Source organism: Pseudorasbora parva, chromosome 1, assembly GCF_024679245.1.
Source record: "Pseudorasbora parva isolate DD20220531a chromosome 1, ASM2467924v1, whole genome shotgun sequence".
In the NCBI taxonomy this organism is placed as follows: domain Eukaryota; kingdom Metazoa; phylum Chordata; class Actinopteri; order Cypriniformes; family Gobionidae; genus Pseudorasbora; species Pseudorasbora parva.
Window position 1 is genome coordinate 46,082,150 of NC_090172.1, and position 24,848 is coordinate 46,106,997.

A 24,848-nucleotide genomic window follows, 5' to 3' on the forward strand; every position below is an offset into this window, starting at 1 on the left:
ATAACTTGGTGGATAAAGTCATTATTTTTGATTTTTTTTTTTTTGCGCACAAAAACTATACTTGATGCTTCGTAAAATTATTGTACAGCCACTGTAGTGAGATGGGCTTTGTATCGATGCGTTTAGTGCCTTTATGGGGTCTTGTGAGTGGGAATGTACTGAATGCCAATGGAGGCCTATCTGAAGCCTCTCTCAACCATCAGCTTTCAACAAAAATATCTTTATTTGTGTTCTGAAGATGAACAAAGGTCTTACAGGTGTCCAACAACATGAGGGTGAGTATAATGAAAAAAAATCATTTTTGGGCAAACTAACCCTTAAACCCTTGACATGAAAAAGCTTACCACTAATCTAAAGAGACAAGTATGTAAAGGACATCCAATCATACTGACATTTTATTAAACATACTATTAGAAATTATTTGCTAAAAAGACAACCAACACAAGACAGTAACACATATTACATCTAGTAATAGAGATACCACAAGCATGCTGACAGTCAAGTGCAAGAAGTTGTGTAGTGGTGCAGTCTGGCCTGTTTATATTCAGTAGATTAGAGTCCACATAGAGATGTATTACCTCATCTCTCAACTCCCCTTGTACTATAACAGCTTTTACCCGTGGGATGAACATATCATTTTGCATCTCACATGAGCAGAACAGGCGATTGTGAAACTTAAAGCAATGTTTATACAGAGAAAAAAACAACACATTATTTAAAAGGGTGGTTGCATGTGATTTCACTTTTTTAACTTTATTTAGTGTGTAATGTTGCTGCTTGAGCATAAACAGTATCTGCAAAGTTACAGCACTGAAAGTTCAATGCAAACAGAGATAGTCTTTTAAAGTTATGGCAGTTTATTGCCTATGGTAGAATTCTTCCTGGGTTGGTGACATCATAAAACCTTGCTATTAACATAAACACTGCCCCAGATGTGACTTCTGCCCGTAATGGTAAGGGGTGTGGCGTTGTGCTAAGCACTTTAGCCAATAAAAATACATGAAGCTACATTTGGCCATCTAACCAATCTAAGACCACTTAGTTTTTCAGAGGGATGGGCTTCATAGAAGCAGGAAGGAAACGAGCCGTTCAAAGAACAGTGGCCACAGCGGTGTGGAATAAAGGTAAAATATAGGAAATACAGCGTTTAAAAAAATAAATAAAAAATTATTAAGACATGTTGCACTGTGCCCCATAAACACAACCAAGACTAGAAAAAAACCTCGGAACCACCCCTTTAACAAAACTGCTGATAACAGTGTAGCTACACAAAAGATACTGATTTCTTCTAGTCCTGCCTTTCAAATCATAATGCAGGACTAAAGCCCACTTTGCAATACCACAGCATGTCTGGTAATATTAAGGTAAGTATTTCAAAATAGTCTATCTGTTGTCTAAGGGTATGTTCATTTACACAACAACAGTGTTTTGGGGGCCTGAAAATGCAAGCTTTTGAAATCGTTACCTTTATCGCCTCCATGTAAACAACAAAAACGTGAATTTGTGAAAACAGTGATGTGCTGCACGTGTATGCGTATTACGCGTTCGCAAGGTGTTTTTTGGCAAAGTGAAATCACCAACTACTTACCTGGCATACATTATAGTCTTTTTAGTTATTTTAGCAGATTTGTGTGAACGGGGATTGTTTTTTATTACAACGTTGTCGTGTAAACATACCCTCAAATGTTGGAATTGTTCATCTGGTTTTATGGTCTTAAAACCTAACCTACACTATCAAAAATAAAGGTTCTTCATTGGCATATGGTTTTATGAAGTTCATTGAAAGGTTATTTGGGAAACCCAGAAAGGTTCTTCTATGCAACTGCGGAAATCCCCTTTTGGAGTTTATGTAAATGTTTCTACAATGGTCACCTCAATGCCATCATGATGAAAATCAAGACATCATTATCACAAAGCACTATCAAGGCTGCTTGTAATAAATCAAATGTGGTTTCTTTGCCTGATTAACCAAATTTCACTCCCTTAAAAATAGCTATAACAAAAATAACAGCTTAGAAGTTTAAGGTTTCAACTGTTTTCATACTAATCAGGCTGCACAGTAATTACATTTTTTCATTAAGATTTATATTTTGTCATTGCAGAGATTCAGAGTCCAACGGTCAGCTAGCAGGCTGTACCAAGTTTCACAACGAACAACAAGCTCAGGGGTAAATCTTTATCAGATGCAAAAAAAATGAAGACCTTTTAGCATCAGATTTCAAGCAGTAACACCATGGCATTCTCACCTAAATGCTTCATGACTTGTACTATACTAGGGAAACCGAGTCCAAACATTTTTACACTAGGTAACACAAAATGTACGGATGTTCTCATCCACCTCATGTTCAGCTCTTTACCATTATCTGCTGCCCTAAAGTTGTCTCACCTGCCAGAGCACAGTAGATTATCTACTTCCTCCTGGGCTCATTCCACCAGTCGGGTTTGTCCTCCAAAACCGTGGCAGGATAAGAGAAGAGCTCTGATGAGAAAGTTGAAATCCTGCTGAAGTGAAGCAGCCAAAGCTCTCCAATCTCCACAAGTTCTCCTGAGAACAGCCTGCCAGAAGTTTCGCTCAACATAAAGTATTTGATGGCCGTTCAGATATCAAACTCTTTCATGACCAGAACTGAGCTCAGCTATACAGCTTATCAGGTCTACCCTCTTTTCTCTAACTTTCCCTCCCTCTCCCCCCCCCCCCCCCCCTCTCTCTCTCTCTCTCTCTCTCTCGCCAAACTACAGCCCATTAATGAGGACGTCAGGAGATGGAAAACTAAATTGGGAGGTATTTCTGTGACAAAATAAATATGTCCTTATCTGAGCATCATAACCCAGAACCAACCCGGCTTTAATCGCACCAGCCCTCCCAGAAAGCATCTATTGTTTCTATTGTAATGCCAGATTTTCCTGGCAAAAGTTTACAGCAGAATTTGTATTGTTTTGAGAGTTTCCCATGCAAAAAATGACTGACAACTGGATGGAAAAACCCTGATGATTTGGCAACATCACTGCAAACGTGTAATTTTATTGTCAATGTTACCATATATGACAGCCTACAGAGGAATGGGTTTCCCATTCATTAACCAAACCTTGTTCTGAGTCAAGGCACACACCACTGCACCTGCGTCAGATTCTCTCCAACATGTTTGCCGCATTTCAACCTACTGGCCAGACTGTGGGCTGTAAATACTAGTAGGTTAACTAACAAGTGATAAAACATGAGGTATGCAGACCAGGAAAAGCAGGTGATATTTGCACAGCTCTAAAGCAAATATTGAAATAGATACCCAGAAAAAGAAAAGAAAAACATTCAGCTCAATGGAACAATAGCCTTTAGGAGCATTGCACATTTGAAAGTTTTAAAATGCATTTGGATGTGAAACTATGAGTTTGCTTTGATAAAGATGTATATTTGTACAGTAAAAAGTAAAAGGTAAACAGTAAAAGGATTCGATTTGTTTTTAAATGGTGCAAAAAAAAAACACTGAATAAAATAAAGACTAAATTAAATAAAGTCAGCAGCAATAATAAACATGCAACTTTGTACAAAACACATTACATTAAGCACTATAGTAGTAGTAGTAGTACAGCATTATGAACGCTATACATCTTAGTCAAGAGGAGTGACTGAAGAAGAAAATAACAATAGTAAAAGGAAATCACTGTGGGATTTGCTTACTCAGCCTTGCGGTGAACTACTTTAACTGTGCCATTTTTTTGTTATTAATTTTTCCATGATGATTTTAAAGCTTTTATATAATGTATTTTTTATATAGAAATGCCTTTTTTACAATCCTGTTCTGGATAGGTTCTATTACTCAAAAGTTGTTTTTATATAAAAGGATTGCTAATCAAATAAAAAAAAATTAAATAAGACAATTCGATTTTTTTTCCATATTTGCTACAATTTTAATAATAATTTGTATGAGGTTTGTATTAAATAGGCTATATGTTATACTACTTGGTATACCAAAACAATGTTACTTATTTGTATTACAATTCTAAAACCTATTTAAATGGAGTGACCATCAATCCAAGGTCATCAATTAAATTCCCAGGGAATGCATGAACTAATAAAATGTATACCCTGGCATGAATGTAAATGTACAGTAAAGCACTCCTGCCAAATTCATGAATGTAAACGTTAAACCATCCGGAATATATCCACATTATAAAACAAACGTCTCTCATCAACATTTTTGTCCTTAATTGGAGTCCAACCAACAACAGTGACTGCTCTTTTCCTGTTGGTGGCATCAAGCACCTCTCTCTGAACGCACTGACCGTCCTTTCATTAAAGGCCCTTATCTGCTGCTGAGTGACATCATGATCCTGGCCCCTTATGACTGAGACATCCCTCCTAAAAAAGGTGCGGTCACTGTGGTACAAAAAAACAGCAATCTTTCCATTCTGGCTACCTCAAGCTTCCTTGATATAAAGGTTTTCCAATGGAGGGACATAAAGCACATACAAGACCTCACAGACCCAAACAAACCTCAGACTATAAAGGACATTAACAGAGCTCACCGTGTTCATTACACAGCACATTTCAAAGGATATCGCCCAACACTGAAGAGCACCCCAGCAGAAAGCTAATTAGAGCGAAGTGAAAGGACAAGGGTCCCGGAACAATGAATGGGAGATTTAGTTGAACACAAACACAAATACAGTTGTTCGCTCCGCCTGGTTGCGCACAGGCTCAGCTGCAGTACCCAGTTCAACGAGCAGCGTGATGGACTCACAATGAAGTATCAAGCAAGCAGTGAGTGTAAAGAGAGTCTCAAAAGAGAATAAATACTAAGTGAGACATAATTACCAAAATGATTAGGTCAATTTCCTACACAAACAAACAGAGGACAACTACCCCATCATAACTCATGAAATATCAAACCTCTAATTAAACAGAAAATAAACCCACATGTTTTTGATGTAACCCATTTAATTTCAGACAAAACAGATTCAAATGAAAATCCGTTCCGGCACTTTGCTTGCTAACAGAGCATTACCATGACAACATTTGCTCAGATGAACTCCTTCGGATTTCAAAGCCCCCAGAAAAGTGCGTTCCAGAGCGCCTGGAGGGGAAACTCTGGAAAGATCTTCAAAGTTTGAGAACAGCTAACAAAACAAAAGTTGAAGAAGCTGAACCCTTGGCCTTAGTCTACATCCTCGTTTATGAGATAGAAGTTCCTATGGTCAGCACTTCTGTTGAGTCTTTTAATAGCCTAATATTAACAAAGCCCATCAAATGCTTTGTCATTAGTCGGCAAAAAGTCTTAGTTAAATAACTACTGATCAACAAAGCACTATACACACACCCCTCTTTGTCCATATACCGAGATCTTCACAATGGCCTGAGGGAAAAGATGTGCCCATAGGAATATAGCAGCATCAGCACTTCCATCACTTCACTGGCACAAAATTAGCCTGCTAATAAATATTTATAAAGAACTATTTCGCAGCAATTTATCACAGAAATAGCTGTTTTACGGCCACCCAGTCAGTCACAATGAAATGAATTTTAAAGGCACTTAGAAGATCAATAGCGACAGCAATTTGTGTTGGGGCAAAAAAAAAGTTGAAGTTACCTGGAAAGAAGAAGAATGAGAGATCGATAGTTCTGCAAAATCACAGGGAAATAATTAGCAAAACACTCCCAAACCTGCTTTATCTAAATCAGGAACAATGACCTATGCCGGGTTCATTAAGAAACTCTATGTGTGGTGACCCCAAAAACAGCCTACAACATGCCTCCTGTGTCCATATCAGCTTGGCGCAGCCTCTCAAACTGCCAAACATCGATTCGGCTTAGCTAACTGTTCACGTCTCATAGCAGAGGCATAACCTTAACAAAAACATCATGTAACTTTTATGGGCTTTGCTGACACGTATGGCAAGATGGGACGTAAAGATAGGAGAGACAGAATGACACAGACATGAGTGGTTTTGATAAGTACTTCTGAGCCAAACAAATGTCAAGATGGGCAGAAAAACTCATTCGAATCACAAACCATAACATTTGCACGGTTAATCAACCAATATAAACCGACAGATGCCATGTCTAGGTTTAGCACCTCAGCATCTGCAGTAATAGCTGCAGGATAGAAATTGCATGCCCTGAGACTGCAGCAAAGCAGGAGAACATATGGAGATCATCTTTATTCAGTCAAGTCAACATTTGCATTCTAAATACACAGAAAAGAATCTTGCAAAAAGCAAATAACAAAATATCATACAAAAATGTCATAGTGGTAACTATTCAAAGTAACAAACTTTTTTTGGGAATAAGGGCAGAACACAAGATATGCTTGTGATACTGTGTTAATGTACCTTCCTTTGAGACTGCAATTAATCACGGTTGATAATGATAATGCACAATATGTTGTGGCTTCTTTTTCTTTCCATGGATTGCTACCTATTCCATGATGTGCATACTAAACGATTGACATCAGCTCAAAACTTTCTTGGACACTTAAAGGCCCACTTAAATCAAAATGTACATGTTTTAGCTTTTAGTATGACTATGGTCTATGGACTATGGCCTTAAAGTTGAATACGCTGGTGTGTTCCAAAACAATGACAAAATTTACATTTCATTTAGCCGTTTCAGGGGAAATTACGTCAACACATTGAATAATCCTGCGCGTGTCAAGGCACTTCAGCGGGCCTTTAACATTATTGTTTTTACAGTCACTTTTCGTATTCAAGTAATGCATCCTTGTCGAAACAAAAGCATTCATTAAAATGTACAATAAATAAACAAATAAATAATTTCTGTGTCCTCAAAGCACTTTACATGGAGGGGGAGAATCTCCTTAACCACCAGCAATGTGCAACATCAACTTGGATGATGCGACGGCAGCCATATTGAGCGCAGAATGCCCACCACACATTGGTGGAGAGGAGACAGAGTGATTAAGCCAATCAGGACAGGGGGATGATTAGGAGGCCACAATGGACAGAGGTTAATGGGCAAATTTGGCCTACTCTTTTTTCGAAGGACATCCTTGGATTTTTAATGACCACAGAGCCAGGACCTCGGTTTAACGTCTCATCCAAGAGACGGTGTCTCTTTGACAGTACAGTGTCCCCATCACTTTACTGGGGTGTTAGGGCCCACACAGACCACAGGGTGAGCGCGGCGAGCGCCCTCTGCTGGCCTCACGCCCCCTGCTGGCCTCACTAACACCTCTACCAGCAGCTACCTGGTTTTCCCAGGAGGTCTCCCATCCAGGTACTGACCAGGCTCAGCCCTGCTTAGCTCCAGTGGGAAACCAGTCTTAAGCCCCGTTTCCACCAAAATTACCCGGAACAATTTGTACCAGGAACTTTTTTACAGGAACTTTTCTCCCCCCCAGACCTGCAGCTGTCTGCGTTTCGACCGCGATAAAGTTCCGAGAAGATTAGGCAAATTAGTCCGGTGATGTAACGTTAGGACTGCACGCGACTGCTCCTCCAAATCAGTGAAGGACATGTAATCATTTTTAAGTGTACCGATTGAAAGGACTGTTTACATGAGACGTTATCTAAACCGATCTGATGTTTACATGTGATGACTTTCAATCGCAATCATTTTGTCACATGCAGTTTGTCTGCCGCATCAAAAATGTCGCCGCTGTTTTCTCCAGCAGCTGAATGTGTTTACTGTAGCCATAGCAACTCTTAACGGCCACCAGGACTAATACAGTATTATTTATATCTATTTGTTGTAAAGTGTAATAATCATCCCAGAGAAAAAAATCTTCTGTCAGGCGCAGTTAAAGTAAAAACTGCCCGGGGCAATATACGTTGTGTCATTACTCCAACATTATCTTCATAACTCACGAAATAAAAAGTTTACCCCTCAGAAAAATTTACTTTCCTCTCTTGTCAACATGAGCGCGGCGCGCGCCGTGACGCCGTCACGTCATGTAAGGACACACACTTAAAAGTAAACGGTCAGGTCGTTTACATGGTGAAAAAAAATTAATAACGAGTATGGAAGAGATTCAAGCTGTGCTGCTTTTGCTGGTTATGTATAGGTTTACGAGGTAATTAACAACGATAGAAAAGAGCAATATGCAGATTCAGCAGCATGCAGCATATTCAGAAAGCTTGTAAAGCTAGATTTAAAATGACAATATATTATTATCAGATATTACGGACATTGAACGTGAGATGGCTGAGACGACCGCGCTCCACCAGACAGAGAGCAAGACTGATATTTATTGAACGCAGAACGAACCTCGCAAAAGACTTTTAAAAATGCCTGTTGAACTTAAAAATGCTGCGTGAGCTCAACCAATCAGCATGTTCAGCGCCCAAGTCCCGCCCTCGAAAGTTCCTGAACTTTGAAAAAGTACTACCTCGCGAGCAGGGCCGTTTGGAGGGGGAAATATTTACCCGGAACTTCATTTATACCCTGGTTCCTGCGGTCTAAACACACGAAGTACCACCCAAAGTTCCTAGTTCCTGGGTAAAGTTCCTGTGGTGGAAACGGGGCTTTAGGCTACAGGGTGATATGGCTGCTGGCCAAATATATCAAAATGTCAGGTATAATATAATGTGTTACTTGAATGTGTTTAATCTTTGTAATAATTTGTGAAATTTATGAGTGAAAATAGTTATGCAATTTTTTTCAGCACACAGAGATATTTTACAACAGTGATAATACAAGGACAATCTTGTTTCTTGTTCTCTGAGATTTAATAAGGTATTGAAAGATTGTGGTATTCAGTAATCTGATGCAGCTAACCAGTAATGACAAACTGACTGGACCGCACATTTGTCGCAGTAATAAGGAAGCATGTGGTCTGTTGTCTTAGACAGCCCCAGGCACCACATCCCCACTGCCCTCCAAATGAGGCTGTCATAGAGCGAAATTAGAAACACTGATACTGATTATAATGCTGCAGATTAAATTCATGGGTGCTGTAGAAAAAATAGGCAAAAGTATCAAATTCTATTAAAACGCAAACACTTTTCTTTGTAAACAGGACTGTTCCTAATTAAGATTTAAATCCCCCTGTGTTTTGCACTAGGTTTGGAGCACAAACTATAATTCTTTTTTTTTTCAAAAGCCAAGTAATCAACAGCAATAGGAATCCACTTAAAAAAACATGGATCAGCAACAGGAATACACACAAGAATGAGTTAAGGCTAGAGCTGGGAGATATAGCCTCAAAATTATGTCACAATATTTCAAGAATATTTGCGATATTAATATTTATGACAATACAGGAAAAAAAAATAAAAAAAATAAGGAACAACGTTTTATTGGTGATTGCAGCTGGTGTGGCAGCAGCATTTATTAGTGCAAATAAAACAAAGCAAATTTTCCATCCTTTTCCAATGAGCTACTGTCATTGATGACTAGATTTACACTTCAAATTAATTATTCTTTGTCATAAGGTGGCAGTAGCAGCATTTGATTTTTAATTTTTATTTTTAGTTCATGCTCTCAGAGCCTGGGGCGCATAAACAGAGAGCATAACGATGGGGTTATGTCAATATTTCTAAGTAATAAATGCACATCTTCATTGATAAGAGACACACCGAACAGATGCAGTCATGCAGGTACGAATCTCTCTCTCTCTCTCTCTCTCTCTCTCTCTCTCTCTCTCTCTCTCTCTCTCTCTCTCTCTCTCTCTCTCTCATAAATTCAATTAAATGCTATGATTCATTCATTCACATAAATGTAATCTTACATACTACTATGTAAGTCTAATTCAAAGTGGGCAGAATCCAGGATCAAACAGTCAATTTTACCCTTCCGGTCAAATATTGTGCTGCAAACATCAATAACAGCTTAAATTGTCAAGTTGTCAATGTTTTGTCAGTTGTCAAGAGGTCTGACTTCTTGTAACCAAGTAACTCCCTTCTTAGGTAGTAAACCATCACAGAGGCTGACATGCTGCTCTTACTCTCAGACAGGTGTTGCTGCTGTCATGCGCGCTAGGGAAATGTAAATGCGCCATATGTCACGGCGTCGCTATATCATTGATATCACAAGATCACACTTTTATCATATAAAAATGCATACGGGTATTATCGTCAAACGATAATGATATGGCACACTTCTAGTTAAGGCACAAACAAAAGTTAAAAGGAGGCACTTGTTTCCCTATAAATGTCTGGAAACCCTGATCTATTGCAGGGCTCTGCGATATTGAAGAAAAATGTGATATGCAATACCTTGTTAAATAATGTGATATTTGATATGCAATACGATATTGCAAGTTTGTCAAATTATTTCAATTATATTTAAAAAAATTATTTAAAACTAAGTGACACAATCTATACGTTTCACATTCTTTCTGGGAAAAGAAAGCATAGCAACACCTTCTGAAAGTGACCAGTAGTGTTTTAGCAAAACATTTAAGTCACAAATCTCACAATATAATTTTAACATCAATGTAAACAAACAAAAAATGTAATGCCAATATTTAAATACCAACACTTTGCTTGACCTGGTAATATGGTTATATCAACTTAAAACTTAACATCAAGAACATCCAGGTAAACAAATACACATGAACTAGGGGTGGACGATTATTTTTGTTATAAAAAAAATAAAAATAAAAACAGTAGTCTTCACATGAATTAAATATACACTGATATATATAATAAAGCTACAAAGGTTATTCAGCCAAGAGCACTGAGTGACTTTCTCTTTTTCTCTTGTTGTTTGACAGACAGCAGCAGGTTTACTGTATTTGCAGGCTGTCACTTTAAGAGCTAATGCACAGATCCTATTTACACTCATTCGGTTTCTTTCCCCAACTGATATCATTCTGCTATATGCGTTGACCTAAACCATACACTTTTCACAATGTTGAAGTAGGCTAGCCTATTTAAATCGATATTGCGTGCTGTCGCGATATGCATATAGCGATACGTACATTCGCGATATTTCAATAATTTTGATATATTGCACAGCCCTAATCTATTGATGTGGGACAAGATACCTAGAAAAGTCACATTGGATGAAGTCATCAGAGACAAGAAGCCAAATTATATGCATGGCACTATAATGGCACTACCACCTGTTTTAAACTGACTAAAGGGACTGGAAATGAAAAAGTATTAAACCCAGAACATAATATTCCTTATCAGATGTGGGTTTCATGTTCTCCATATGGAAAACACTGAGCATTTGACTGCCTCGATATTCTTAGGATCTGTGATCTTGGAAGTGACCTGACCTTCAAATGAACTGTGAAAATGTTAACCTGAGATTTAATTTGAGATGCAATACCTTCTTTCTGACTGTCGGAGGAAAAATGAGACAATGGAATGAGACCATACATTGTCAGCAGGGTGCTGCAGAGGGAAATACTGCTGTGACAGTTGTTCTTTGGGTATAAACATGTTCCTGTGGACTCCATGCAGTCAACATCAAAGCGGCCCTGTAATATCAATGCAGCAAGGACACAACCTCTGCAGGATAATAAAGAGTCAAACAGGAAATATACATTCCTCTCAAGCCACACTCAAGTTCCTACTAAAAAGAGCTGTCAACTGTCAATCCAGAGAGCACACACAGAGAATGCTAATGGTGTACCTTACATTTGCCAACTCAAAACTCACAGATTTCCATTTTTAAGGCCATTTAGGTCATAAAACTTTAGATATCGTTCCAAAGTCTGGGGTCAGTAATATCATTTTCTTAAAGGGGTGGTTGCATGTGATTTCACTTTTTTAACTTTATTTAGTGTGTAATGTTGCTGCTTGAGCATAAACAGTATCTGCAAAGTTACAGCGCTGAAAGTTCAATGCAAACAGAGATATTGTCTTTTAAAGTTATGGCAGTTTATTGCCTACAAAAACGGTAGAGTTCTTTCCGGGTTGGTGACACCATAAAGCCTTGCTATTAACAAACACTGCCCCAGATGTGACTTCTGCCCATAATGGTAAGGGGTGTGGCGTTGTGCTAAGCACTTCAGCAAATAAAAATATATGAAGCTACATTTGGCCATCTAACCAATCTAAGACCACTTAGTTTTTCAGAGGGATGGGCTTCATAGAAGCAGGAAGGAAACGAGCCGTTCAAAGAACAGTGGAGAAAGCGGTGTGGAATAAAGGTAAAATATAGGAAAAATACGGCATTTAAAAAAAAAAAAAGAAGTATTAAGACATGTTACACTGCACCCCATAAACAAAACCAAGCCTAGAAAAAAAAACACAGAACCACCCCTTTAAGAAATTAATTTTATTCAGCAAGGGTGCTTTAAATTGATTGAAAGTGAGAGTAAAGACTTTGTTGCAAAAGTTTTAGATTTTAAATAAATGCTGTTTTGAACTTTCGATTGAAACAATCCATAAAACATTAAGCAGCACAATGTTTCAACAAAATAAATAAGCACACACACGCACATATAACATCCTTAACTCACTGCACTGAAGGTGACAGTAATGTATAAAAAACAAGCTAACAAAAACTATTTTCAAAGAAGATTTTCAACTATTTCAAAGGCTAACTCTAGGGAAAATTGAAGTCAAAGGAAAATCCAAGAAAAGTAACCCAAGGACAAAAATCAAAGATGCCTAAAGCAGCACAGGAAGAATATATTCCTCCTGTCATTCCTTAGGTCAGATGAAGGCACTAAATTATCTGTGTTTCTGTAACTTTAGACATCTCGTAATCTTCCAAGAGCTTTGCTTCCGACAAGCCCTGTGAGCCGTTTTCAGCTCATCTCTTTAGATTAGAAATGTTCAGTTTTGTGCTATTCTCAGGACACTCTGCAATGAGGTTTCGACAGGCGATGGCTTCAGTTCAGCCAAACACTTAGCTGCATTTATCACTGGTTCTCTTCCAAATGTAAGCAACCTTGTCACAACGTTAGGCTCCACGTTGCACTAAAACAGATTTACAGCAGGCAGAATACATCAATGGCATTAGAGACAGGGTTCTGCAATGCCAAAAAAAACCCGGTACCTATGGTCACAGCAGGGATGGAGTATTTTACACAAAAAGCTTTGAATTCAAATGAGCCAAAAAATTACCATTTAGGCTGGGACCTTTTATTTCTGGCTTTTAAAACAAGTTACTACTTCCTATTAGCCAAGTTCAATGGGTCATTAGACTTTCTAGTAGTATAGCAACGATGCCTTAAACAGCCTTTAACTATCATGTGGGGTACAAAATGGTTAAAACATTGTTTTCCTCCATCTAGAAAATGATTGTTTTCCTCCATCAGCTGTGCTTAACAAACCCTTATAAAATGCTTATATGTTGCATGTAACGAAAGGACAACGTTCTTGTATTATTGCACACGTCACAATCCATTAGACACTGATGTCATTAGACTGAATCCACAATGAAGAAGGAGGACTTTTTTTTTAATGCAAATATTCCAGTCTCAAGGAACACGCAATGACTACTTATAGCTGCTCATTGTTCTATATTCAGGATGTCATACTGAGTGCTGTACCTGAGCAGCTGTTTTCTTGCATGCGTTTTCTTCTGGATTTGTTTTTAATATGAAAAAATTAGCTCCCGGGTGTGATAATGGGGTGTGATAATAACTGGCCAAAGGAATTGATATATGTGTAATAGTGCTCTATAAAGTATGCATTACATCATGGTGGAGACTTCCATTGATCACCAATGTATTTATAGCAACAACTGAAAAGTTGATTGGTCCACAATGTAGGCTAAATCTGACCTACACACACATATTCAAACACTAACCAGTGCCCACTTATGTACATATCTGGATTATCCGTTTCATCTCTGGTCTAAATCTAAAGCTTGAGGGGAAAATGACTATAATCCCAGCGAAAATGATAAGCCATTGCAACTTTCTGAATCTTTATTAAATCTAAAAAAATATACCTTGTTATATTGTTGATACTGAAAATATTTCTTCAGCAATATCCACTACACATAAAGGCCAACACAATCCATTATGTATAAGGATATGTAGCTCACTCCAAAGCCCCAGACTCTCTGCACTGGGCAATACATAATCAATCCAGTTCAAATGGAACCAGCACTAACAAGTCAATTAAAAAAAAATTTTTTTTAATCAATCAATAAATACACTGCCAACTCACGCTAAAGTCACAGAGACTCCTATGGTATTATGTGTATTATAATGTTTGTAGCCCCTGATACTTTTTCTAAATAGTCTGGTTTCTAGTTAAGAATTCTTCTTAACCTTTCAGCATATGGCATCAGGAATTCACCTACATTCACTGCCGTGCTGTAGTCTGGAATCTCCTGCTATGCAGGGCCAGGGGTGAGTTGTAGAACAGACGCAGGCTTTATTTGACGGGTATTTAAGGATAGAGGTAGCAATAGTAGAATACAGCTGTCTGATACACTATTAAGTTCAGTGAGAATGCCAGGGGTTTCTCTGTGTACCCTACAACTCAAAAAACACATCCTGCACCCATCAGTAAAAAAAATGTATATGGTGTCTGAATAATTTTTGACATGTATGTATGTATGTATGTATGTATGTATGTATGTATGTGTGTATATTTATATTTCATGGATGCATTTAAAATATCTAAATGCATCACATTTTCCCCCAAATCGTGCAGCCCTACTTTCAATGTGTATAAAACTCTGTTTTCCCTTAAGTAATAAACAGGCAACTCAATAAACTACACCTATGATGCGTAGCCAACTGTAGCAATGAAACAGTCATGCAGCATTACTGAAAAACAATGACCCACACCACAACCAAGAGATGGTTTGATAACAGGTATTGTGGTATTTCTAGGCTGTTTTCCATAAAGATTTAAATGAAGATAGCATGAATAGAATACCTTAATCAGTCTCTTTTTTCCATCACAATTGTAGAAAAGAGAGATAAAGAGTGAGAGACACAAATATGTGGAAACCAGTGCTAATGGGCTCTAAAAAACAAAATACGCGTTGTTCCAGATGTTGGCCTTTGTCCCCGTCACCTCACAGTCAGTTCAGTCACAGAGACCTAACACAGTGACGTACAAACCAATCCAGTTATAGGACAAATAGTCTGGTTTTAAACCCTATAGATATGTATTAGCCTTGTGAACACCCTGCCTGTACACACAATCAGCTCTGAAAACAGATCAGATAAGGACAGGGACAGTGTAGAGAGGTCAGTGAAGGGAATGTTTGGGCTGAACAGGGTCTGATGGCTATGTAATAGTTCACAACAAACAGCGATAAGTACATAACAGTCTATGACGACAGAAACTTGCAAATGTCTACCATGGTACCTGAAAAGGTAACACTTTACTTGAAGGGGTGTGCGTAAGACTGACATGACACCTTCATAATCATGAAATGACACGTGTCATGAATATGAAGGAGGTTTTATGCATCTTTATGACAACTGTCATTAAGTGTCATTCGCTTAATTATGTCATTTTTAATGCAATGATGACATTTCGGAGTTGTCTTTGTTATGACAACTTGACATAAACCAATACATCATAACCTGTCAGTGTCTTTGTCATGACAACTTGACATTAACAAGACAACATAACCTGTCATAAACATGACATAACAGATTATCAAATTTAAGAAACTTACTTAGCTTATAGGGTTAACCTTAAACTGTTATGTGGTTGGTTTTGATGTTGACTGAGGCCATTATAATGTCATAAATTTTTTTCAGTGGCACAAGTTTAATTTGTCATTAAAATGCAATTAGGTGTTAATACGCTGTCAAATTATTTTTTAATAACAGCATCATTAATATTTTTCAGTTCACAATGTTTTATTTTATTTTTTAAGTTTCCTCCACCAGCTTCAACAGAAGGTTAGATAATAGACAATTTCAAATGTCTTAAAAATATAAAAAGGAGTTTGAGAAATAAAATCAATCATTTAATTTTTAAGACCTGCCCTCTCACAGAACTGACTCTTAAAAACACAAGGCATGAATTTATACACAGGTGACCAGCACCAATTAACGCATAAAGGGGAAAACACGTACACAAATAATGGCCATTACACAAAATAAACATATATATATATATATATATATCAACATCATATACACACATAAACAAACACAGAAAAATAACACTTTGTCAAATGACTTCACTTTATAAATTATCTTCCGATGTATAAAAATAAGAGAAATAGTCTTTAGAGCCCCACCCCGGGCTGAACAAGGAATGGTTGTGGCTAGAGCCTAGGCCGGAACATTATATATAGGGCCAACGTGTCCGCCCGAACCCCTTTTGACGGTGCACCAGCACACGAGACTCCACCATAACAAACGGAATGGTAAGAATAAACTCAAACTATTCGTTAAAGAGTGAGCAAAAGTTTAAATAAAGTATATTAAACCCAAAATAACGTTGTTGTGAATTGTTTTTACTTACTGCAAACTAAATTGACATTAAACACCTAAACAAACTAACCTGACTGAGGCTCTTTCAACAACTGTTACAGCGTACACATTACCAGTGGTGCCACCATAGACATCATAGGTGTATATGTCTATGCCACTCTATCATTTTGAGTTATATTAATAGTTTTTAATGACTCTGTACGATTTCCTCTATGATGCCATATTTCAGGTCAAGCTAAATATTCATGACACTGTTATAAAATAATTTGACAGAGTATTGACACTTAATGACATGTTAATGACAAATTCAACTTGTACCACTGTAGTTTAGGTCAAGAAATATATTCATGACAATGTTATGAAATAATTTGACACCGTATTGACACTTAATGACATGTTAATGACAAATTCAACTTTTACCACTGTAGTTTAGGTCAAGAAATATGTTCATGACAATGTTATAAAATATTTTGACACTTAATGACATGTAAATGACAAATTAAATTTATAAAAAAATCATGACATTATAATAGCCTAATGACAGCCAACGTCAAAACCAACCACATGACAGTTTAATAATAATAATAATAATATAATAGATTTTATTTATAGCGCACTTTTCATTCCGAAGAATCTCAAAGGGAACAAAGGGAAAAAATAATACATGAATAACAAGTAAAAATTACATCTCAACATCATGCCGGACGCTGATGACGCTAGCCTGGTGCAAACTTAAGCCACCATGCAGTTCAAGCCCGAGGGAGACCACCAGTGAGCAGCCGACACCCAGAAGAGAGAGCAGCCGCAGCGAGCAACATCAAATGTCCTTCAAACCAAAACCAACCACAAATTCAAACAAAAACAGAAGAGAAGCGGTGAAAAAACGGCAAACAACGTCCTCTCAGTGGCTGCCAGCAATCAGCAACAGTCCCAATAGTAGCTCTGTTAGACTAGTCACAAACATAAGAAAATATAATAAAATCTAAATTTAATAGTAAAGTTAACATGATTTGTGGGTGGAGAAGCGGCGAACAGACAACGCCAGCATCCTCTCCCCCACGTTGCCTAGCAACTAATGTAATGTAAACCCAAAAAGCTAAGTAGTTTCTTAAATTTGATAATTAATCTGCTATGTCATTTCATGTCTGTTTATGACAGGTTATGTTGTCTTGGTAATTTCAAGTTACAAGGGCTAGGCAACGTGGGGGAGAGGACGCTGGCGTTGTCTGTTCGCCGCTTCTCCACCCACAAATGATCATGTTAATGTACTATTAGATTTACATTTTATTTTATTTCCTTATGTTTGTGACTAGTCTAACAGTCAGAGCTACAATTGGGACTGTTGCTGATTGCTGGCAGCCACTGAGAGGTCGTTGTTCGTCGTTTCTCCGTTTTCAACCGCTTCTCTAATGTTTACGTTTGAATTGCTGCGGTTGGTTTCTGGTTTGGAGGACATTTGATGTTTCTCGCCGCGGGTGCTCACTGGTGGTCTCCCTTGGGCTTGGGCTGCATGGTGGCTGAAGTTTGCACCGGGCTAGCGTCATCCGGGCTCTCGTCGTCGGCGTCCGGCATGATGTTGGGATGTTCTGCTTCTCGGCTGCGCCGCTGTTCCGTCCTGCATTGCGACCGTGGAGCGGCTTGGACATCTGCGCCGGCCCCGGTGTGTCCACAGAAGTGCCCGGAGGAATGTTCTGACTCCTGCATGGTGCTGCAGCGATCCCCATCGTTTGAATCATTATGAAGAAGACCCATCATCTGGTTTTCAGCTGTCGTGCCTCGGCGATGTCATCGGGACACTGCCGCTGGGAGAAATCTGAAACATGGAGTGGACCACAGTGTGCTGCGGAGCTAACAGAGACTTCCACCATCAGCTGTTTTCTGTCCACCATCAGCTCTGTTTCTGTTCACCATCAGCTCTGTTTCTGTTCACCATCAGCTCTGTTTCTGTTCTGTTTTCTGTGTTGGTTGACTGTTTGTAGTATTCTATATTTTTACTTGTTATTCATTTTTTGTTGTTATATATATTTTTGTCTCCATCAACTGCAAGATGCTATCCTATCAATATGGGCCAACATTTCTAAAAAATGCTTTCAGATACCTTGTTGAATTAATGCCACGTAGAATTAAGGCAGTTCTGAAGGCGAAAGGGGGTCAAACACAGTATTCGTATCGTATGGTGTTCCTAATAATCCTTTAGGTGAGTGTATATATTACTATACTTATACATTACATACATTACTATATTATATACTGTACTATATATAGTTTACAACAAATATGTATATAATATTTACTACCCGATTATCCAGTTAAATGTCTCCTGTACTCTACCTGCCTGTCTCTCTCTCTCTCTCTCTCTCTCTCTCTCTCTCTCTCTCTCTCTCTCTCTGAGTGAAAGCTCCAGGATGTGTTGTTTTCAGCTAATAAAAGGTGTGCATCCATACGGATCAGTGACGCATCTTCACATCTCTCTATTCTCAGTTTAGACAACAGTGGGGAACACATGTTCTCCTTCCCAGAGGAACCCTCTCTAATACACTGTTTACTCAACCTGCACTTCATTAGTTAAGAGAGCAAATAGAATTTAGGTACATGGAAAAGAAAATAACTACAGGGGTAAGCCAGCATGGCATCAAGAGATTATTACTAAGCTGTAAACATACAAACGGAGAGATCTGATGATATGAATGTGACAAACTCATGACAACATGAAAATTAAATGAATTAGTAAATGTATGCACATAGTATGGAGTGCAGTTCCAAATTTCCAATTTCTCAGTTTTTTATGCATAAAACAAATATTAAAAAGCTTAATTTACATTTTATTTACTGCATATTTAAATGTAGCAACAATGTAAATAAATAAATCTTGAATCCACATCTTTTAAATGCAATTCTATATGTTAAATATAAATCTCAAATACAAATCTAAATGTACATTTTAACTATAAATCTTGAGTTACTAGTGACCCTAGGCGGTCTTTGCCAGTGACATAAAACCAGTGCTACAGACAGCAAAGGCTCATTCAGCACCCCATAACACTGTGCTTGCTAATATAGTGGTTGGCTTTTATGTTGAAGCCCAAAGCATATAAAAAGTCTAATGAGGATAATAGCACTTAATTACACAATTTCCAAGTAGTTTACCGAGTAATGCACTATGGAGTAAAATAAAATACTACACGCCACTGCATGAAGCCAAAACAACTGATGCATGTGTATAACGATACTAGGACAGTAGACTATTGAATATTTAAAAACGGAATGGCATGTCATCTCCAGCCATACTCAGGGGCCATCGTCACAAACAATTCCCTCCCAGGACCCCAGCAAAGACATTGTGGGATCTAAGACAATTTCTAGATTCCAGTGATAATTCACTTAAAACAGACAAATTAGGTGTTATGATTCTATTGTAGGAATGTCAAATCCAGGTTTCTCCATCTCAACCCTGATTGACTGAACTTCCCCTAATAAAAACAGTTTCTGCAGCTCCTTCCAAGGTCCACATTAAGACCCAGTGGCAGTACCACAGATGATGGCTGGAAGATGACATGCAGCCTAGGCCTGAGCTGTCACAGGGTTTTCACAGTGGCGGTAACAGGAAGGGCAGCCCGAGGGAGGAATGATAAATGGATGGATGGAGTCCGTTTTTTCATAATCCCATCAGACACCAAGACCCTTTCAGCATCGAAACAACGAGCAGATCACAATTACAAAGTAGACAGGTTAAAACTGTAAAAACTTTACTGTAGACACGGTGCATATTTTATTAACACCATAAAACTAAGACACGGTGCATATTTTAAACAATGTCAAGATATGAGACATAATACATTATAACTACATAGGAAACAAAATCCATTGTTAATTTAAGTGAATATAATATATTCATGGTTTGTTGTAAATCATCATCCAGACAAAGCTATAACAGGAAAAGATCAAATAAATAAGTTTCTATAATGCATTATAAATGCTGTAACAATTATTTACGAGACATTAGAGCTGCATGATTTGGTAAAATGGTCTCCATCAATCTGTCTCCACCTCCTGTCGTAACGATAAGCAATCCAATGTCAAAATAGTTCAAAAGATGGTTTTCTTTTTAATTTTGATCACGATCATAGACATCAGTGTTTATAGCATTACTAGTGTTTATAAAGTTTATACCAACTATAAACTTTTATCCCAGTAGCGTTTTATACCCCGTTATTTAAATGTTTGTAACACAAATAACGATGTAGTTGTGAAGCTGCTTCATACACTGTACATTCACATGGCAGCTACTCTCTCTGGATCAGCGGCAGCATGAATGCAAATTGGAATATTGCAGTGAGTGCTGATCGTACTTTCAAAGGTTAGCCAAAATCCCTTAAGTCTAAACACAGTTTCCCATAGCAAGCATCATCAAAACGTAAGCAGCACGTGTTTTGTCGCTGGCCATATCAATGAATGAGACCGTTTACATTAGAAGCGTGACAGACGACCCCTCTCATTCATTAACACACGCTGTTCACACTCCACTGATGCTTGTGATGTGACACAGTCGAATTATTGTCATTTAGGAGTAAGATCGCATGGGTGTTTCAAACGAGATCGCAATCTTTTAACAATTAATCACGAAGCTCTTTACACTGTAAAAAAAATTGGTTGGTTTAACTTAAAAACAGTAAGTAAGCTGGTTGCCTTCAAATTTTTTGTTTATTGAGTTGATACAATGAAGGAAATTTGTTTAATAAATAGAACCTCAAAATATTATAGTATCTGAACCACATAAAAAATGTGATAAACCATGAACATAGCACTATTTGGCATGTTTTATTGCGTCTTTAAAAATAAAACACACACAATTACCCAATATCCTTACAAAATCTTTTAAAGTGGGGGTGAAACACTCAGTTTCAGTCAAACACTCAGCTTCAGTCAATCTCATGTCAATCTTGAGTACCTATAGAGTAGTAATGCATCCTTCATATCTCCGAAAAGTCTTTAGTTTTATTATATTTATAAAAGAAATATAGGCTGTACCACGTCTTTCCGGAAAAAACCGAGCGCCTGGAGGCGTATCGTGTGGGCGGAGCTAAAGAATGACAAGCGTGCAAAGCGGTGACGTCCTCAAGCGTGGAGAAACTCATGGCTATCACAGATAATGCTCCAGAATCATTCAGAGGCTGAAATAAATTGAACAGGAGAAACGGCAACAGCAGGACGTCCGTCTCTGTGGTATGTACTGTATTTAGTGGCCTGTCAATATTTGTGTGTGTTTACTCGCAGTTAATGAGGACATGATTCGGTTTATGGAATATTGTATGTGATTAAACCTTAGCAGTAGCAAGCAAAATGGTTTTGCACGTCAGACTAGTGTACATAGAACAACAGAGTCCGTTAGCGCGTTTGAATGACAAAGCACGCGATCGTGTCGTTTACTGATGTTTACTCACGCGACGAGCCAACAGCATAGACATTTGTTTGCCTCACCGGCAGTTTTACTCACCGGCTGCTTTCAAAGCAGGACCGAACCTTTGCGTCGCGACTGAAGCGATGTTGTGAAGCTTCCCGTCATTTCTGCGTTCAAACTGGGTCAAATGCAGCGCAGCCTTCCCGAAATGCTGTGCTGAAGCGTTGAAGTCACCCATAGGAATAAAGTGGAGCGCGGCGTCTGGATCGACTGGATCTGCACCTGAGCAGTGTTTATGGGCGTGCATTTCCTCTCTCGCGACTCACTCTAGTCACGCGCGCGCGCACCCTACCGGGAGAAGAGCCTGTACGGCCCATACAAGGACCTTCCGATCTATTAACGTCAAGTCGACCCATACTCGAAAAAAACTCTCTTTCACAAGTGAAACTTGTGAGAAACCAGAAGGAGTATTTTTAACACAGAAATACTCCATCAAACGTCCAACATTAGTTTTTGAAACTTTGTCTATGTTTAGGATGGGAATCCAAGTCTTTAACAGTGTAAAAAGCTCAGTATGCATGAAACAGCATTTCACCCCATTTAATCACACCTTTTTAGCAATTGTAAATGTATCTTAAATTAAGTTTAAATTAAGTTTTTAATATTCTAATCAACATAGGTATGGACAAATATGCATGCTTTATGCAAATGTACATTTATTATTAGTGAAACCATACTTATTCAATAATAATCAATATAGCATGAAGACTAGACATATCAAAGGTCATAGATATGTTTATCTAAGAAATTGTTCATGTCTCTTAAGCCTAAACTTAAAAATAATGAGTAAGTAGTGATTTCTCTCATTTTAACAATATAAAGGGAGTTTTTACACTGGCAGTTTAATTCAGAACAGGGCACAGTTCGTATGAAAAATTGTTAATGTGTACCAGTGAGCAAACCAGAACCACACCATACCTGGAGGAGGTCCATATTACACGAGGAGGAATATAGTGTGGCCCCTTTAAGAGATCCGCATTCCCTATTGAACTGCCGGTATTTTAAGTGTGCTCGCCGAACTGGGCCGTGATTCACGTGGACAGTGTGAAGAACACGGATGACTCGGGAGCGCGCTTGTTCAGGAAAGTAACCTGTGCATTAGTTTTAGCCGATTGTAATGTATTTAGCTCAATAAAACACGTGTTCTGTAAGGGGTTATGGTGTTAATGATTTACCTCAGACATGAGCGAGAGTGAGCTGCAGTGCATCGCGCTCAGACTGCAGAGAATGTGCTCAGTGAAAAAACACACTTTTCTTTCTGGAGTCTTATAAAAGTTAAACAGAAAATATGGTAGCTTATGTAGGCAATAACTGCATTTTTGGTTTAGAATATTAATGCTAATGTCAACCCTTTTCTTTCCCTTTTAATGTTTGCTGTTACATCGCGTCTGACTGCTCTCACTTTTTCCAACTATGCCTCAGATCAAACAGAAAATGTGCGCTGCGTTTTGTTATGTCTGCCCCACACACACACATATAATACACTAAATTATTTATATACTACGCAAATCATGCAGCAGTGCCATCTATCTTTATTTCGCGATCCATTTTTTTCGACCTCGATGCGTTTCGTCACGTTTTGTATCGCGAAATTGTCAAACGATATTTCGTCCCATCCCTATAAAATATAAGTATTTACAAGAAAATATTCAGATTACGTTTTACTTTATCATATCAACATATGAAAATACATCTGTAAGTGAAAACGAAAGGTGATTAAAACATTGTGCTGCTTTGTGTGAGTTAAGTCAACCAATGGTAGTAGGTGGAGTGTTCAGGAAACCTTATTGAAAACATTAACTAGTTTTGCAATTCCAAATAAATAAATAAAAAGTCAGATATTTTTGCAAATTAAATAAAAGGCCTATGCTTTTAAAAAGACAATTTGGAAATCTGTTTCTGTCCGATGCAAATATGTGTGAGAGAGATTATATGAGAAATATGTGTGAAAAGCTCCAAAACAAGAAACAATCTCAGCTCGAATCTCACTAGATCTGCCTGCATATCCCAAGAGTATCTCATGACTGTATCAATAAACTAGAAGCCTGAACAGATCCCACACGGATAGTTCTGCAAATGACCCTTGAATATTTCACTTCCATAATTCAAGCGATCAAAGCAGATAAAAGCAGGGAGCAAACAGCTACAGCAAGCATGAATAACCACAGGCTGTATACCTAAAAGAAACCCTTGAGTCAACATCAGCAGTGAATCAAAAGCTTAACAGTATCAAACCAGAGATCCAGCCTAACACCTTCCTCCATTCTGATGGGACAATTGTCAACTTTCACGTATAAACGAATCATACATAAGTCAGTACAACAGATGCAGGTCTAGCTCTGCAGATCTGTGTTTCTGAAGCTGGAGAAACAGAGCAGATACACACCTGTGCGGCACACTGCAGTAGGGCTGCCCGGTTTGAGGGATGTGCTCAGAATAACTCGCCCGGTTCCACATGCTTGCCGCAGATTTGCTAGCTTACGGTAAACACTCCTCTGAGCGGAGCACAGCTGCTGTTACTGCTGCAGACAAGCACTGCCAAGCTCACGAGTTTCATTTAAACGGCCTTCCCGCTCCCGGGATCTCCCACTCACCGAGAGACGCGGGGGGGATGGGGATGGTGTACGAGCAGCTAGCATGCACATCCAAATACACAAACGCAAGACCATTTCACCTCTACTGCACCTCGTACCCTTTCACATTCACGTTTGTCTGTGTCAAATGACGTGAGGGTCTTTACTTTTTACGCATTTGTGAAACGGCAATGACATCAGCAGACTGGGATGATAGAGATGCATGATGAGGAAAAGAGAAGGGGAAAGGATAGAAGTGGGAGGCGGGAAGGGAAAGAAATTAAATGAGACAGTGATAAAAAGGATGAAACGCAAGATTGAAGTAGGCAGGGAGCAGAAAGGTTGAGACAGAGAAAAGAACTGATTAAAATGGACAGATGGAGAGAACAAGAAAAAAATCCATTTAAAAAGAACAAAAAGGCACGTTTTAAAGCCTCAAAGAAAGGGAACTGGCACTGCTCCAACTGGCGAGACTGATTATAGGCTGTGCAAATGGGCGCTATCAGCTATAATGAAAGAGAGGCTGCAGGTGAAGGATGA

At 38.4% G+C, this 24,848-nt stretch overlaps 1 protein-coding gene across 15 annotated transcripts in view; it reads right to left on the reverse strand.

Annotated features, from left to right (window-relative positions):
- The window catches only part of plekha7b (pleckstrin homology domain containing, family A member 7b), a 142,436-nt gene that overhangs the window by 70,637 nt on the left and 46,951 nt on the right, over positions 1 to 24,848 (reverse strand). Inside the window, exon 1 of one of the 15 annotated variants that reach the window (XM_067442928.1) lies at positions 24,122 to 24,292. The exons of 13 other annotated variants lie outside the window; for them this stretch is intronic. In XM_067442928.1, coding sequence (XP_067299029.1) covers positions 24,122 to 24,192 — 71 coding nt within the window. In that variant the 5' untranslated portion in view covers positions 24,193 to 24,292. Of the gene's footprint in view, positions 1 to 2,386; positions 2,639 to 24,121; positions 24,293 to 24,848 lie in introns of those variants that run through there. One more of the 15 variants, XM_067442933.1, reaches the window with a different exon arrangement.